Here is a 17,491-nt window from a genome sequence, read left to right as displayed (position 1 = left end):
TCTTTTAAATGCTCTAAAGTAGTGAAGAACCCACAGTCTTCCAGCACAACCCACTGCAGCGTATCACTTTCTTGTTCTTAACTCCTAACACACAGGAAGGACCTACCTGATGTTAAAATTTTTCTTTCTGCAGGATCATTCCGTGGTCTAGTTTTGCAGAGTGGTTTGAGATGTTCCCTTGGGAAGTCCTTTATAAGTGTAAAACATTAACAACAACTTTGTGGCATGCTTGCATCATTAATTCATCATGACTTACTTCTGTTAAGGGCTTTTATGAAGAAAGTATATTATGTAATTCACTGGCAATAATTCTAGAAAAATAATCTGATTGATAAAGAAAAGTGTTCCTAGCATCAAAACAATCTCCCTCTGCAATGTGAAAGCAAAGTTAAAGGACAACTTATTGGTTGTTGTACAGGTCTGACTTGGAATTACAGTTCAAGTGCTATCACCATGAAGACAGACAAATGAACACAAACTGGCCAGCTTCAGTCCAGGTCAGCGTTAATGCAACCCCACTTACCATTGAACGTGGTGACAACAAGACATCTCATAAACCTCTGCACCTAAAGCATGTCTGCCAGCCAGGAAGAAACACGATTCAAATTACAGTCACAGCATGTTGTTGTGTAAGTACACTGAGCTCACGGCTGCAGCTGCTGATGCTGAGTTTGCTATTTAGTACAGTTTGCAAATGTTGCCTTAGCTGAAAGAGCCTTACTCTCATTTTTTTCCATGCATTTTTCTGGTAAGGTGCTTGTTTGATGATGTTGACACAGTCAGAGTGCTAATATGGAAATTTTTGCTGCTGAATTATTGCAGAATATAGTGGTGTCTTTCTGATGTCTCTGAAAAGACTTGTGGTCTAGGGGAGGAAGGAAGTTTGATCTCCTGCCTATTTAGCATGTGCCTGTGTAACAAGGCAGCTAAAGTGTATTAATGTAGAAGTAGATTATTGTGATGCAGACTGTTGTCTGGTAATAATTTCATTTACTTAGGCTATTAAACTGTGTTTGGTTTGACATGAGAACATCAACACCATAATCATTGATGGTGGTGATGATTTTTTCAAATAGCTTTTCAGATGAAAAAATTCATATTCTGTGATGCAGTCTAGACCATGCAACTTTCCCCTTTCTCCTTTTCCATGGTTTAGTTACTCTCAGAGACAAGTACTGTATTTTTAATGCAGACTATTGCATACACACAGTCTGAGCTTTTGACTGTTCTGTTGTCAATGACAAGAAAGAGAGCTGCTACCTCTCCCAAGGTCACAGTGTGAAGCACTTTGACAAGAGGCCATCCACCCATTTTGCTTTACTTCGCACTGATGTTTCTCCGCATAATGTCATTTATCTGGTGGCTAAGAGCAGGGGCAGCATCCTGTGAATCCACAACGAGCTCTGTGTTGGGGAAGAAGATTCAGTTGGTTCCAGACACATCAGTAGCAAATTGTTTTTGCAACTTCCAATGTACTCTGAGGGCAGGCAGGTAGGCTAGACTGTGTCAAAGAATCCAGAGTTTTAAAAATAAACCCTGATGTCAGAGATTAATATGTCAGCCCTATGTATTCTGAATATTAAGGAGGGAGAAAATGCAGAAAAACTTTGCTTTTTTTTAAAGCCTTGTATACATTTTGCTCCTGGAGCACAGAATAACACACTGCACAGTGTGCAGAATATCCCTAAGGGAGCGCATGTGCGCAGCAGAGCAGAACTGGCTTTCATATTTAAGCATCAGGCTCCTATGGAAGCCATGTGTCCCAGGGAAGAATGCAGCTCTGTTCAGCAGTGTATTTACCATGTGCGGTTGGTTCTCTTGGTAATGAAATGCATTTTCTTTCAGTCACACTTGTTCGTGTTGCAGTTAGTACACCGGCCATCAGTTCGCTCCGTACTTCAAGGTCTACTAAAGAAACGCCTCCTCCCAGCAGAACATTGTATCACTAAGAGTGAGTTTTCATTTTCTGTGGGTGATGACTTTCCAGAATGCCTATGTTCATTTGTGATGTGGTATTTCTACACAAGATTTACTTGCTTATTGAAAACCTTAAGCTGTACTTGTCAGGATTTTCCAGAATATCATGTGCATAGATTAAATCCTCAGTATCCTCAAATGTTGAGGGCTACTTGGGTGGGGGTAACAAAATACCAAGGACATAAGCTTAGTTCCCAATGAGGACTCTCCCATTCCAGGAGAATCTCTCTGGCTTTTCCCCCATATTCGTTTTTGACTTACCTAAAAGCCCCCTGTATAAGGATTATTCTGTTTTTATTTAGGGCTGCTTTAACTGCTGGTATGGCACTTTATTTTGTTGAGGGTATAGCTGATACGCATGTGTGTGATGGTTTGTTCAGGAGAATGTTCTAAATTAGACAGAATACACCTATGTGGATAAATTGTCCATTAAATTGGCCCTTAAAAGTTGAAGTGTTGGTCTTTCAGATTTCTATGTTAGAATTTACAGTACACATGTGTTTTCTCACACATACACATACCCTCTTCCTAAACAGTAAAGAGGAACTTCAGTAGCGTAGCAGCTTCCTCTGGCAATGCGACACTAAACGGGGAAGATGGAGTAGAGCAAACTGCTATTAAAGTGTCTCTGAAGTGTCCGATCACATTCCGGCGGATTCAGCTTCCAGCAAGGGGTCACGATTGCAAGCATGTACAAGTGAGTAGATGCCAGTGGCCTGGTAGTATTCCCTCAGCCATGTGTTGCTACCTTACCTTTAGCTTGGTTATTGTATGAGAGCGCCTAATGAAACGGGATTACTTTGTGTCTATCAACCTATATAATTAACTATATATATATGTTTAATGTAGAGGGAGAAAGTAAGCTATTTGGTTTAGTTTTCAGTGCTAGTAGGCTTTTTTCATGGCAGTTTTACTTTTGTCCAACTGATTCAGTTAATACAGTATTTTCCCTCGATTTCATCTCCCCCCCCCTTCTTTATTTCTTTTTGATACCTAGTGCTTTGATCTGGAATCTTACTTGCAACTGAACTGTGAAAGAGGAACTTGGAGGTGTCCGGTATGCAAGTAAGTGCAACCATACTACATGAAATGCAGTTGTACATGATTTGACCAAATTCAGATCATATTTAAGGTCATGGAGGGGAGAAAAAGGAAGTGCTAGCATTAAGACCAATGAGAATTCTGCAATATTTCATAAATTGAAGAAACACCCTGGATTATTAGAAATTTAAAAGCAGATAATGAGATATTTTCTCACAAAATACATAATCTGTGAGCTCTTGTTACAGGCTATCAGTGGGTTGTGCAGAGTTCAAAAGAAGCTCAAATATTTACGTTGATAAGACAGATATCTATATAAAAGAATGAACTGCGAGTTTGTCTTCCCCTAGATTATGAAATACAAGCAACTACCAGACAACAACAAGCTATGGCAAAAGAATGGATAATCTATTCTAGAGTTATTCTTGTATAATTTTAATGTTGTAATGCCCACATTACTGAAATTCGAATATGTAGATACTAAAGTGTTCAGCATCCAGCTGAACATTAAGTAGGGATGCCAAATAACTGTCTCGGGTACTGTGCTTTGAGTCACAGATACGCAGTTAATAGCAGTGTTCGAGGAGAAGGGGAATTTTGGAGACTGCAACATTACCCAGTAATTAGGTAGCAATGACGTTGGATCCTCCAAGGTCAAAGTCAACATCAAGTGCAAATTAAAGTGAGAGCAGAAAGCAGGAAGAATTCTAGTGCAGAATAAGGCTGATTTTAAAAAAGGTAAAAGATTTCTAAGGAGCAAAAGTTTGGAGTGATTGCTTAAAGGAAAAGAGGGATACCTTGGCATACTTTCAAGCTTATGCTTTGACCAGAGAGCTGGTATACTGCAGAAGAAATGGAACAGAAAGCTTGGAAGTGGTTACAGACTGCCCGTTCTTACGTTTAAATGGGCAGAAAGAATCGCAGAATGTCTGCAGGTCAGTTCAGTGTCTGTAACCTACTGTGCTCAGCCCACAGGGTTACGAGTTTGTTGCAGCCTCAGCTGAGGAGCCAGGGCTCTTTAGCTCAAGCAGCTGTAGCTGTAGCAGCTTGTGCTTCAGCTCTGCAAGTCTCCAGTTCAATCCCTGCTGCACCAGCTGATGTTTGGTATAAACAGGAGTGGAGATTGGCCATTCTATCTGCTTCTGTTGACACTGCAGGCTTGAGATAAGCTTGTTTCAATGACTATCCATGATTGGTATATATCCTAAAGTGCAGGTGATTTCTCTGAACTGCCTGAATCTTACCTGTCTTCTAAGTCAGGCTAAAAATATCACAAGAACCAGATGTCTTGTTTCTTAATTTATGTATTCATACATCCAGGCCAAAATTTTTGTCCTGTTTCTCTGAGTCTGAGCACCTACATTCAGACCTAAGTGCCTATGTAACTAACTCATTTCCACATTTGTTTTGTTCTGTCCCCATCTGTGCTGATCTTAAGTAAAATAGCTATAAGATGTAGTTACTTTGAAGCTGTGTTACTGTGTAGCTCAAAAAAAAAAGATCTAATTTGAAAACCCAATGCTAGCTGATGTTCACAGGAGAGATGTGCTATGTTTGAAAAGCCTTTAAATTCACAGTATATTTTACTAAAAAAATTATTTAAAGGATGTGAACAGCTTGTGGACACACACAAGTAGATGTATCCTTATCTCATCTGTTTGATGTAGAATGCTATTATCCTGGTAATCCAAATGTAGAACTAAAACTGTTTGCCCCAAATCATTCCTAAATTATGTGTTACAGATAGTAAGTTGCTGGGTTCTGGTCTGCTGATTTCATCACTAACCTATCCTTCTTCCATCCCTATCTTACACATGTGTAGCAATATTCTAACATGAGGTTTGGTTTTTTTTTTCCTTTCTAGTAAAACCGCTCTGCTAGAGGGCTTGGAGGTTGACCAGTACATGTGGGGTATTCTGAACGCTATACAAAAGTAAGTGAACTTACTTATTTCTGATATCCAAGACTAAGCAACTAGGAGATATGTTAATGAGTACTGAGATAGTCACGCCAAAGTAAGTCTTAGTGATTGAACTTGAATATTCTATTTCATGGCTCCTTGGTGGAGTTAGTGGTACAGTGAATGAGTTCGCATCTACTTAATAGATCTTTTTTTTGTGTTATCTCTTGATGGCAGCCTCACCAATGAGGCAGAGGCAAGAGTGGGAATGGAGAATTGAATGATTTCTCGTATTTACAAGTAGTCCCTCTGATTCACATGTGGCAGACCACATAGATATGTTTGGATTTTGTCGTGTGGATAAACAGAGAAATGTGTTCTCACAGTTGCCTTTTTTAAAACTGGCTTTCAGCACACACTTGAGGACTGAAAGATCTTGAGGTTGTATTATACTAGAGCATTTCAGAACATTTGCTACCATGCATATTCTTATGGAAACTTCAGCAGAATTGATTAAAAAAAAATAATAATAAATTAATTTGCTAAAATTTTCACATTATTTTACAGCTCAGAGTTTGAAGAAGTTACCATTGATCCAACTTGCAGTTGGAGGCCAGTCCCTATAAAGTCAGATATTCACATCAAAGATGACCCAGATGGCATTCCCTCAAAGAGATTTAAGACCATGAGTCCAAGCCAGATGATCATGCCAAATGTGATGGAGATGATTGCAGCTTTGGGTCCTGGCCCGTCACCTTACCCATCCCTACCCCCTCCTCCAGGAGGCAACAGCTCCACTGAATATGGTAACCAAGGTTAGTTTTACAGCTTTGTACACCCAGGCGGTCACTCTAGAAGTCAGTGGTTCAGGCAGTTTTGTTATTCAGGTATGTCAGTGCGTCTTCTCAGAAAGATGCATAAGGAAAGCAAATTGTATGGCTGCAATTCTGAAATTGTGCATCAGTCTTTTCATTTAAGGTTCCTGTTTAGAGGAAAATATATTTTAGTAAGGAAATTGGTGCTTGTCATATTTATTGCCGTGCAGCCCTCCCTGAATCCACATTGTATGTTACCCTATGTATTCATGGCCTGCCACAATATACATCTTTCCTCATTTTTTCTGTCCATTTTCCTTCTGTTCCATTCTCATTCAAGTGAAGGCTCCTAGTGCTACAGAAGTGACAAAGTAGAGAACCTGACCCATTAACCCTGCTACCTGGGCCACTAAGTTTAACTTGTGGCCGAGTGGGTGACACTTGGTAGGCCACCCAGAAAGTGGATGACTTTTAACTGCTTTGCAAACACGTTTGCATTAGAAAATTACTTTTGAGTTTCTCTACCCATGTGCTGCCAGATTGTATTTAGTTCCCTGTTTCTCCGGCAGCGGAGATACATTTTCAAATGACTGGTATATTGTGAATAACTTAATTATGGTGACAATTCTGAAAATATGAAACCAGAGACTGTTTCTTTTGCAAGTAATATGATATGACTCAGTTCAGCTTTGGGAAAAGACCAACTGTTCACACCATCAGAATCCCCAAATTGATTACAAGGTGATATATGTGCTTTTTGCAGGCATTTGAAGAAAAATATAGATTGCATGCAAAATATGGTTAATTTGCTCCAATGACTGCAAAACTGATGACAGATGATAAAACTTTTTCGGTTTTCAGACAGATGAATGATTACTATAACAAAGCCAAGAGCACTGAATCACAAATTTTTCACTCGTTTAGTAGGAGTGAAGTGCAGTCAGAGCATGAGAACAGAGCCATGTATTCTTCATCATCTTTCTAGCTTATAATTGGGAATGGACAAGGTAGTCACATGAAGTGGGGTTTAGGGTTTGTGTAACGACTGCTGCCTAGACTGTTACTTCCCTGCCTTCCCCTGTGGATCCTGTAGCAGAGGTAGTCATTGCTTCTCGGAGCCCTGACTCATGAATGGCAGGTGGAACCCACGCTCTCCTATTTCCCCTGCAATAAGCATATCAATCCAGAGGACCAGATTATCCTAAATTTCTTTATAGGTCTGTCCCTCAGCATGTGGCAAAACTCTTCCCCCAGAGGAGGGCATGCTGCTGCGTGGCTGTAACTCCCTGTGCATACTGCCTTGCGTCTTCATTCTCCATCAATATGTGCAATGAAAGTTAGTGCTTAGAATTAGGTAATGTCCTCTGATTAACAGTACTCTAGAGCAAAGTAGTAGTAGTAGTACTGCTGTCATTCATGTTTGTTTATTTGGGTTTTACAGTAAGCATACTGGAGTTTAATTTGCAAATATAACAAGTACTCAGTAACACAAGACCTTATTCCAGCTCACTGCTATTAAATCTTTCCTGAGAAGCAAGGCAAGACCAGCTATATTCTGTGAGACTCATCTAGTTTGCAGATTAACAAAATGAGAATTAGTAAGGCTCTGCAGTATTTACATGATAGATCAAAGTCCTGACTTCTTTGAGAAATACTCTTACATGGCTAATGACTTCTATTCCTCTGAGATTAAACTTCTGCTTGTGAAGCTGTGCTAAAGAGCAAATGATGCAGCTACTTCAGTTTGTCAAACTCCCTTCTTGAGTTGAACATTTAAAGCTGCTGTACTTCAGCTGATGAACTGCAGCCTCTCTGTGCAAGCTCCAAAGCTATTCTGTTATTCCAGAGCTCAGTATCATCCAACTCAGTTGCTTATACAAAATAGCTGAATGGCTTTAGTTCAATTTTTGCTGTTCATAGCAAATAAGCCACCAGAGTTGGTATCTCAGTTGGAAGTGTTAACAGAGGGATCTGGACAGAAAAAATATGGAGAGTAAAATCCCTGTATTGGGATACACTCTTGCTTTAGAATTCAAGTGAAGATCACTGGGCTGAGGTGGGACGGATCAAAACATACCAATGATGGTTATACAGTACTTGTCCTGCAGATCAGCAGGGGACTCCAGGCTTGTTGCTAGATGGTAGATGTGTGGGGGTAAGTCCAGATCATTTATTCTGAATTGGTGTGAAATTTTTCTGCTTTGGAGAACATTGTTTCAGACTGAAGTTAAGTGAATTTCATAAATTCACTAGTTTTTCATTACGAGCATACATATCCGCATGCTGAAACACAGGCTACAGGCAGCCAGTTTGTAACTCTGAAAATGAGACAAGTAGATCCAAGAGGGGAAAATAGATGTTATATTTGCAGACAGTCAAGTGAATTTTATTAGGTTTTGTGGGAGCAAGGAGAATTACATCACAAACCCCAATTAGACATGAAGGCCTCTTTTGTGTTATCTTAATGGAAGTTGCCTGTTTATACTGCAGAAGAAGAGATAAAATAGATGCTATGCTATGAACTCGTACTATGGCATCTTCCTGATACAGTTCTGTCAATTAGCTTCATCAGAAACTGAAGCGATGCTACAGTCTTACTGAGTGCATAGAAGCATAGACATAAATAACACAGGTGTCCTATAAATAATTTTGGACTTGAGCAGTCAGTCTCAGTTGCACTAAGATGCTTCCAGATTGCAAATATTCCATAGAATAAAATATCCCTTTCACTTCTCAATTTGGTTAAGTTTATGTGGTGACTTGACAGTGGTTTTTCAAAATGCCAGCAGTTTTCAATTAGTTACAACATGTACCTGAATTATTATAGCAGCCAGTATTTGAAAGCTGAGTGATGTTTTTTCCTCCCTATTCCTCTAGTTCACTCCAGCAGTGGGGAGCACAGTGTTGTCACATTCAGCATGGCAGTTGCCCTGTGCTGTGCAGGGAGGATTCCATGCCACACAGCTTTTGCAAGATACTCTGAGAGATCAATGTTGGGAAACAAATAGTTTCTTTCATGTCACATCTGTTTCTCTTTTAGGCAACAGTTACCAAGGTCATGGCAATTTTGACTTCCCGCATGGGAATCCCGGTGGCACGTCTATGAATGACTTCATGCATGGGCCACAGCTGTCACATCCCCCAGACATGCCGAGCAGCATGGCAGCTCTCGACAAACCTCTCAGTCACCCCATGCAGGAATCTGTAAGTAATGGTGCTGTGGATATAGATTGTCCTTTGTGGGTGTAAGGAGCTCTCATCCAGCTAACGGACTTCCCTTGTGAACTGCTTTTACTCTTTGTGGATTCCTCACTTTGGAAGTTTGTGAAACAGAGTAGTCCTGAGAAATGCCAAAAATGCCATTTTTAGTTTCTGGCCTTTTCGAGTTTCTGGAGAAGCATTTCTGAGCTTTTCAAATTGTCATTTAAGTTTGTTTATCTGAAAGAGACAACCTGGCTTGGTGTGCTTGTGTTAATCATTGTGCTTTGCTCTGACACCTGAAAAAAACTAGACTTCATTCCCTAGGCCAGCAGGGTCTGTGAATATCCATCTTCAGCAGACAGCTTGTTATAGCAAGACATTGACTGACTTCAAAGCAGGGACAATATCTTTCCTGGCTTTGTCCCTGAGGGCAAAATTTGCATCAAAGCATTTTGAGAGGGAATTCTACCCAGGTAGCATGAAAGGCACCTTTAAGCTGTTGGGAATAGGACAAGCCTGTAGATTACAAGGAGAGACGCTGCCAGTGGTCTGAGAGTGTATCAGTGTAAGAGACTACAAAATGGAGGTTCCTCAGGCCTCAGATGGAGAGGCAGAACTGTGCGTTGGAAAAGCAGCTTGCTCAGAGCACTGGGTTATATATACAGAACTTTATATATCTCCAGAAGCTACCAGCAGCATTTTAGCTCTTAGGCATGGCTAGTCATCTATTTTAACTCGGGGGGTGGGGGTGGGGTGGTGGTGGTGTATACATCCTTTTATATTCATTTAAGTTACAGGGCAGGGGCTTTATAGTCTGCTGTTACTGCACAGGAAGGATGTTTAACTTGACAAGTCATCTGTGCCGTGTCTTTAGTGAATACTAGAAAGTACAATTTCAGAATGTAATGAGGAAATGTGGTAGCAGATGCTCAGCAAAAGCCTGCTCAGTCAATGTCTCCTCTAACTGGCAGTGGGTTTTCCAAGGAGGATGGTGAGAAATAGGAAGAGAGTGGAGAGAGAGTTCTTGGTATAGCTTGGAGAGAGCCCAAGTAACAAGACTGTCTGCAAAGGAAGAGTCCAGAAACATAACGACTTTAACACTTTACAGGCTAATAAAGGATAGAACAAACATGGTGTAAACTTAATTTTACATTGGCAAATTCCATGTATTAAGCTTAAAGAGCAGTCTGAATTATCTGCATCAAAACCAACCATACAGTATTAGAATATAGTAGTGAGGGGAGCTACTACCAACCTGAACCACTCACAGCTGCTTTCCTTTGAATCAAAGCCACAGGGAATTATTCTTTGCCTCCCATTACTTGACACCTACCTCTTGACTTCATCAGTTAACGGCTATACCTTTGCTATAGTAGTTGTCCCGGTGAAATCTCTGAAGTGGTAGGGATATGAAGTGGTTGAATATGAAAGTGAAGAATCTGTGGCTTTCTGAAAATGGGACTGGTTACAGATGATAGTAAAGGTGAAAGTTGCTCAAGGCTATGCATGTTCCAGAGCTGTAAGAGGGTATTTGGGCAAATGTTAATAGATTTTTGGTTCTGTGGGCCAGTCTGTAGCAAATCTGATACTTGCTTATGATAGCTGGCAATTAAAGTAAAACTTTGCCTCGCTTCTCCCTCATCTATCATGATATGCAAGCTATACTGTGTGGGAATGGGAAGCAGTGCTAAAGCAGGTTCCATCTAGTTTATGTCAGTGGCTGATTTTCTCTAATGAGGATCTGTTTTCAGGTCTATTAGCACAAGGGAATTAGACTGACCTTGTCAATGTAAGCATGTAGTCTTCAGGCCACATTTGAGGACTGTTAGTGCTCCCACACAGCTGCTTCAGTGTTACAAAGTCTCTGGTTTTCTTTCTCTCTTTTTCTCCTTCTTCCTTTCTTCCCTCTCAAAAATGAACAACTGTTTGTCTGTAGCAGACTCTCAGGAAAGGCAGCTTTAAAATTACTGCTTTTGGAGAAATGCATGCCATTAACACATTCCTAAGTTGTGTAGTTGAATGTCTTTGGACAGACATCTCTGTATGAAAATAACTATAAATCGCATTGCATAATTGAACTAAGGTTTTAAGATATTGCCTGTGCTCTTGTCTGGCTTTCAGTCTTTCCTTTTTACACATTTAATGTGTATTTTATTTTAATCTGCTACTCATTTTGCCCATTTTGTGTTTACAAGGTGAGTCGAGACCCAAGGTCTATCTCTAATGGGAGCTGAATGCTGCTGAGGAAGCTCCTAATTTTCCTATTATGAAGATTTATGTGGTGGCCCTTATATAATGGTAGGCAGAGAAAGTTGACCCCTCCGGACATACTCTGTAGGCCACTCCAGGAAATGCAGATGTGTTTGCCCAGTGTAGGTAGGGCTGGGTAACGAGGGCTGGATCATGAGAACTACCTTCTCTCAACACTGCTGTTCCACTCCTGTGGAAGAAGAAAAAATCAAGACCTGAAACGTGGCTAGGAGTAATACATCTTCTACAGTGTAAAGTGTTGTGGGAACTGTAGAACAGATGCTTCTATGTCAGTGCAAGATTGCTACAAAATAGCTGCCACAATCACATCATGTTTGTTTTCAGAAATTGTAAACAAGTTTTAGACAAAGGTGAATTCAGAGTTAGCTCTAGCTTAGTGCTCACTGCAGACAGTGTAAGGAGTGGTACATGGCAGAGCAATGGATGGTCACACTACAGTTTCATGTACACAAGGAGGTGATATGAGCTGGTGCCACTGTAAAAAGTCATTGGTCTTGTTCTATTTTCACTTTTCTTCTCTCTCACACCAGCACAAGTGTTATTTGAGCCATGAAGTGATCTGGATCCAGGTACTGATGTGATTGAAAACTACTTCAGAGGGGTGGGGGTGGGGAAGTTGAGCTTTGATCCATGTCAGTTCCTCAGTTGAGTTCACTGCATGTCTGCAAGGATGCACCCAATGACAGACATGGATGGGAAAAGTGGCCAAGAACAGCAGCGGGCAGGATGGCATCTTTCAGTGGTTCTGCCACCTAACCCAGAAAAAGAGTTGGTAAAACTATGACCCCAGTAATGGAGAGAGATATAAACCTTTGACTTAATCTGCTGATCTTTTTTATCACTATCAGTTTTATCCTGAGATAAAAGGAACATTGTTCTGCAGCTGGCAGGTCCTGTTGCTCTACAGCTATACATCTCTGCACTCCTAGAGGTCACTGTTGGGCTCATAAAGAGTTCTGTTGGTTTGTGCTATTAAGCTGAAGACGTTGTGTCTGCTATAAGCTTTTCTTTTACAGATTGTAAATGTTTTAAGAGTGCCAAAGTTTATGCTCCTAAACACAACTCTGGAATTACTTTGCTATGGAAGCAAAGGCAACTTTGTTAGACTCCGTGTTCATAGTGTGGGTTAGTGTTTTTAAAATAAAATGATGGGAGTTGCAGACACAAGCTGCACATGCACAAAGTGTATTGCTTAGAATCTTTTTGCACCACGGCAAACTTATCATTAGTTAGCTGAATGCAAATAGAAAAAGGTTGAAGTCCTGAGCATTTTGCTTTCTCACAGGTAAGATGGTAGAGTCTGTGGCCTAAGTCAGATGGATTTTGAACCTGCAATGGCTGTTTAAGATTATGGTGGCCCTCAGTCTTACAATGAACAATTACTCCCTACCCAACAGTTACTTCAGGGCCCAAGATACTGCCTTATCAACTAAATATTTATATAAATAAAATGCTTGTCTGTACAAACATAATGTAGAATTTCTAACCTGCTTATTTGTTTTGAAATATGTCTGAGAATGTATTAATGCCTCTTGGTTTAAATAATTATTGATATAAACATGCCAGTATGACTCTTGCTTTGTGCATTCAGGGATAAATTTAAGTTACTTTTCAAGATAATCCTGTTTTGTTTTGTTTTGTTTTCCGGAAACTGCTTTCCCACTTCAGCAACACTGTCCTAAATTGCTTTTTACTTTTTGTTATTAGTAAGCTTTCTTAATTTCCACACTTTGTTGCACGTGTCCCCAATGAATGAAGAAGGAAACAGTACTATTTGGATAGACATGGACTTTCACTTGGACTTCTGCAAAGTTTTTAGGCTGCAGATTCAGTTACATTAAGGTGTGGTCTGTGAGCAGATTTTGTACAAGTTTACCCCTAAGGTAACAATAATAATATTACAGAATACTTTCCAAGTAGTCAAACTGTGACCCTAATGGAGAGAAGAGTGTGTAGCAGTACTTTTTAACAGTTACTTTAAATGCTCATATGCGAAAAGAGGCCCAAATGTGGTGTTGCAGATAGAATCCTGCTCGTTTCCACCAACCTTCATACTACCAAAGTACTGAAAAGGACCTCCGTGTAGCTGAGTATGACTGTCCCAATGGATCAGTATGCAGGTTTCAGTTTTCATAAGAGTGGTGAAATGTATTTTTTTAAAATGCTTGGTTTTTTAATTTTTTTTAACTTTGTAGGAACATTTTAATTAAGTTAAGTTTTGCTTTCCAAAACTGAAGACTAAGGTTAAAATAACCTTGCAGTTTACTGTGATATGAAAGGGTCAATGCTGACATAGCATTTTGCTGGTTTCTGTTGGCTTGGCTGGATGAATTTCATGCTGTTGTTGTATGTATCTGTTCTTTTATTTCAGCTCCACTTTGTGGCAATATGTAGCATTCCTCAAAAAATGTTTACATTTTTTGCTTCTCCATATACCCAATTAGCATGAGACATCTGATTCTGAAGCACTCAGACACTTCTTTCTCATGGCACCAAGGTCAAGCCCCAGAGAATCCACTAGCGTTAAATGTGACATGCAGCAGAAGGAAGAATTGGGCTTGTGTGTGTTTGTTGCTTCTCTGTCATGTGAGAAAGACTTTTTCCCCCATTCTTCCATAATAGGGTTTGGAAGATGCATGTGGTTTGGTAGTTTATTCCCCTACAGAAAACATAAAAAATACTAAGCTTTTGCTAGAGAATTTATCCATGGCATGAATACAAAACAGAAGGGTGATCATTAGCTTAGTTTAAGCTAATGCATTGTGCTTAGCAGTCAGGAGGTATGCAGCCACCTACAGCAGCTCTGCTGATGTGTGGGGAGCTCTCTAGGTGAGCTGACTTGGGTTTTTGTCAACCATCAGAACCCATGAATATCAGCAAGGAAAATCTTAAGCCCTTAGAAGGGTTGTTGCATTCTGAAAAAAAAAAAGGAGGGGAGGAGTGGGACAGGGCTGGTGTTTGCAAGATATTTGTAATGAGCTGAAACACGAATAGGCAGCGGTGTCAGGAAGCTACCCAATAAGGGAGCTGAGCAGAAATTATGCATTTTCTCAGTTAATCGGTTTCCTGGCATAGGGACGTTATTCAACACATTCTCCATTCATTCATGGAATTTTTTAGAGCAAAAGCATCTGCCTTGCTAATGCTAAGCAGCACCCATAAGCCTCCTTCCCTCCTCTTTGGGGTTTGTTATTTTGCGTCTTCAAGCGCAGTTTCCCACATCACAAGGAAGCAAACCAACAGCGCAAATCCAATGTGTTTATCTCCCCCTTGCAGATAACATTCAAAAAGCTGAAACACTTCCTCCAGCATTGGGATATGGAGTTTTCTTTTCCGATTGTGCTTTTTTATTTCTTTCTTTGGGGTTCTTTTGTGGTTTTTTTGTTGTGCGTGTCTTTTTTTAATTCATTTATTTCCTTTTGTAACATGCGGTTACAGAGTCAGGCACTGCGAGCACTGTACCTTGTGGCCTCACTTTCTTTTCCTGCTTTTTTCCTCCTCCGCAGATCCCTCATCCCGGCAGCACTGATCAGTCCCATACTTCCATGCAGCAAGGTTTGCACGTCCCTCACCCCAGCAGCCAGTCAGGGCAGCCATTACATCACAGCGGGCCTCCTACCCAGCAGTCCCGGCAGCCGCCCCCGGCCGCTTCTAGCAACCATCCACACAGTGACCTGACCTTTAATCCCTCCTCAGCCTTAGAGGGTCAGGCTGGTGGACAGGGAGCACCCGACATGCCGGAGCCCTCGCTGGATGTAAGTCTGTGTCATACTATCATCTGCCTGCCATAGCGTGTGCTTCGCATCGCGGCGGGAGGGCAGGGAGGGCACGGGGATGGGGAGCCGCTTCCACAGCACATGCCATCCCTTCATGCTTTGGTACATGGGCACAGGTGCTGCAGCCGAGGTGACAGGGTGCTCCTGGCTTGCTGGGAGAACGGTTCTGGTTTGAGCAGCTGCGTGGTGTGTGAGCCATAGCCTCTTCCTAGCACCAAGGCAGGCATTTCTTCAGACGGCAGTTCAGGCACCAGGCTGGGAACCATCTCCTCCCGTCCCCCTCATCGCTGGACAGGAGCTCCCGTGTGCTCATCTAGACCCTGAAGCCGTCGCGGTGCCTGCATAAGAGGAAGGACGCAGCTGTGTGTGGTTTCTGACTGTGGCAGAGCTGTGCCGAGCGAGCTGCAGGCTGAGCCCTGCAGCATGCCCTGGCTGGTGGGAGGAGGATCTGTGCTGGCCCACCCTGTGGCACCGGCCCGGCTCCCTGTGGCCAAATCCAGGCTGTGCCCGTGCATACCCGCTCGTTCGGGTAGCTCAGCAGCACAAGTGCTTCCTCCCAGTACGCCACATAGGAAGATAAACAGCAAGGATGTCTTTTGCCTCCTTAGCTACTATGGGAGGCACCTCACAAGTAAACAAAGATAAACCTAGTTTTAAGGCCAAAAGAAATCTTCTGTCTCTTACCATCCATTCAGTGGAGCCGGAAGTGAATTATCTGAGGTATCTCTCTGGTTAACCACCTACCTCCCGAAATAGAAATTCCTTAGCACTAGGATCGGATTTTCATTTGAGTTGTGTGTTCCCGTATGTGTATCTTCTGTCTGTTCCAAAGTCTGCTGCTGCACAGTGTAATTTTCTGAGAGAAATGTTCGCCTCTGTGCCTTGGATTTATATCTGTATTTACTGTTGCTGTATACTTACGTCTTCCCTGTCACACACGAGCACTGTGCCGGCAGGTAGCCTCGCAGAGGGGAGGGAAGGGGTTACGGGAGGGATAGATGCTCCAGTTACAGGAACAGTGCTCAGTGGAGTAACTTCTGTGTGAACCAGACTGCTGCTGTTTCACACAACACAGTCACATGCACATCCTTTGGGAGTGGTAGTTCATATGGCAGTTAGAGTTCTGAACCCTTAAGGACCCTGTATGAACAATATTAATAGGTGAAATAAAAATGTCTTTTTTTTTCTTCAAATATTTAAGCAACATAAAATATGTTGTTATGGGTCAGGCACTCATTCCTTGGTGAAAAGCAAAGTAGAAATACCTCTACATTTATCACAGTACTGTGGTTATCACTGATGGAGGCATGCTGGATTCTTAATGGGAGGCTGAAATTACCTTAGCTAAATGAGAAGCCAAGTGCTATATAGTGGGGGCAACATAGTTTTTTGAAATATGTGTGAGCTCAATCATGAGCAGATGGATTATTTTAATGGGTTTACCTTTCAGTGGCTGTGTTGTGAAACCAGGCTGACTGAAGTCCCATGCAGCAAATGGAACAGGGCACTGTACCATGGACAACTTGGTCTGCTCCTACTGACACGGTCACATTAATTCTTTAGGACTTCAATGTGATGCAGTCTAAGGTTTAACCTGGGTTAAAGGGTACATCTCATACAGATACAGGTGACCTGCACTTGTACCTCAGACAGCAGAGGCACCGAGAGTCCAATGACTGGTTAAACCTCTCAAGTATTCACTTCAGGAGCACTGGGCGCACCTCTCCAGATTCTGCCTCTAAGTCTAGCACATTCCTGTAGCTTCTGCCCCCTTCCCCCTCACAGCCCCCGGCACTCCCCCGTCTCTTACCTCTGCTCCAGCACAGCACCCTCAATGCCCAGCAAGTCCTTTCTGAGGTCTCTGGTTTTCACACCAGCTGGGCAGCCAAGGCAAGCCGAGGTCACACTCAAAACTTAGAAGACTTCATTTTCAGAGATACTGAGTATATTGTTTAAAACTTTCACCTTTCTAAAAAATTTTTTTTTAAAATCCCCTGTATACAAGAATGAGTCTCAGAGATGTTATGTTAAATTTTTAAGAATTGAGTTGTAAAATCATAGGACAAATTCAACCATTTTTTACTTTCTACATGTTTGGTGGGGCTGCAGTTTTATTTTGGGCTTCTGTACTAGGTATTCATAAAAAATTGTGATAGCAGGTGAAATACATTTAAAAGCCTTATATCTTTAGTCTAGTACTATGCCAATAGTATTTCTACCATGAATAAAAGGAGGCGGTATTTTAAGAAAAGCATTCCTTCTGGGAGATTCTGTTTATGTAAACTTGACATTGCATTTTTTTCTAAATGCTTAGGAAGTAATAAACTTTTTTCTGCATTTCATGTTTAGCTTATTGAAAAATATGTTCATCCATATAACATTAGAAGACGAAGCTGCATTTACACAAGAGTAATAGAAGCACATAAATATAATATTTGCATGCTAAATGTGATGCAGTCATGATGCAGTCAAGCTTTTAGTCTTATAGTACTTGAAAACATAGAATGACT

The 17,491-nt window shown here is 41.3% G+C and overlaps 1 protein-coding gene across 8 annotated transcripts in view; it reads left to right on the top strand.

Moving 5' to 3' along the window:
- The window catches only part of ZMIZ1 (zinc finger MIZ-type containing 1), a 363,572-nt gene that overhangs the window by 340,313 nt on the left and 5,768 nt on the right, over positions 1-17,491 (top strand). For all 8 annotated transcript variants that reach the window (XM_075025637.1, XM_075025638.1, XM_075025644.1 and 5 more), the window contains 8 exons: positions 419-629; positions 1,846-1,951; positions 2,514-2,674; positions 2,975-3,042; positions 4,883-4,951; positions 5,486-5,733; positions 8,774-8,937; positions 14,712-14,960. In XM_075025637.1, the coding sequence (XP_074881738.1) occupies positions 419-629; positions 1,846-1,951; positions 2,514-2,674; positions 2,975-3,042; positions 4,883-4,951; positions 5,486-5,733; positions 8,774-8,937; positions 14,712-14,960 (1,276 nt within the window). The remainder of the gene's footprint in view (positions 1-418; positions 630-1,845; positions 1,952-2,513; positions 2,675-2,974; positions 3,043-4,882; positions 4,952-5,485; positions 5,734-8,773; positions 8,938-14,711; positions 14,961-17,491) is intronic.

The sequence above is a fragment of the Buteo buteo genome, chromosome 4, assembly GCF_964188355.1.
Source record: "Buteo buteo chromosome 4, bButBut1.hap1.1, whole genome shotgun sequence".
Taxonomy (NCBI): domain Eukaryota; kingdom Metazoa; phylum Chordata; class Aves; order Accipitriformes; family Accipitridae; genus Buteo; species Buteo buteo.
This window is presented reverse-complemented; position numbering and strand designations above follow the sequence as displayed.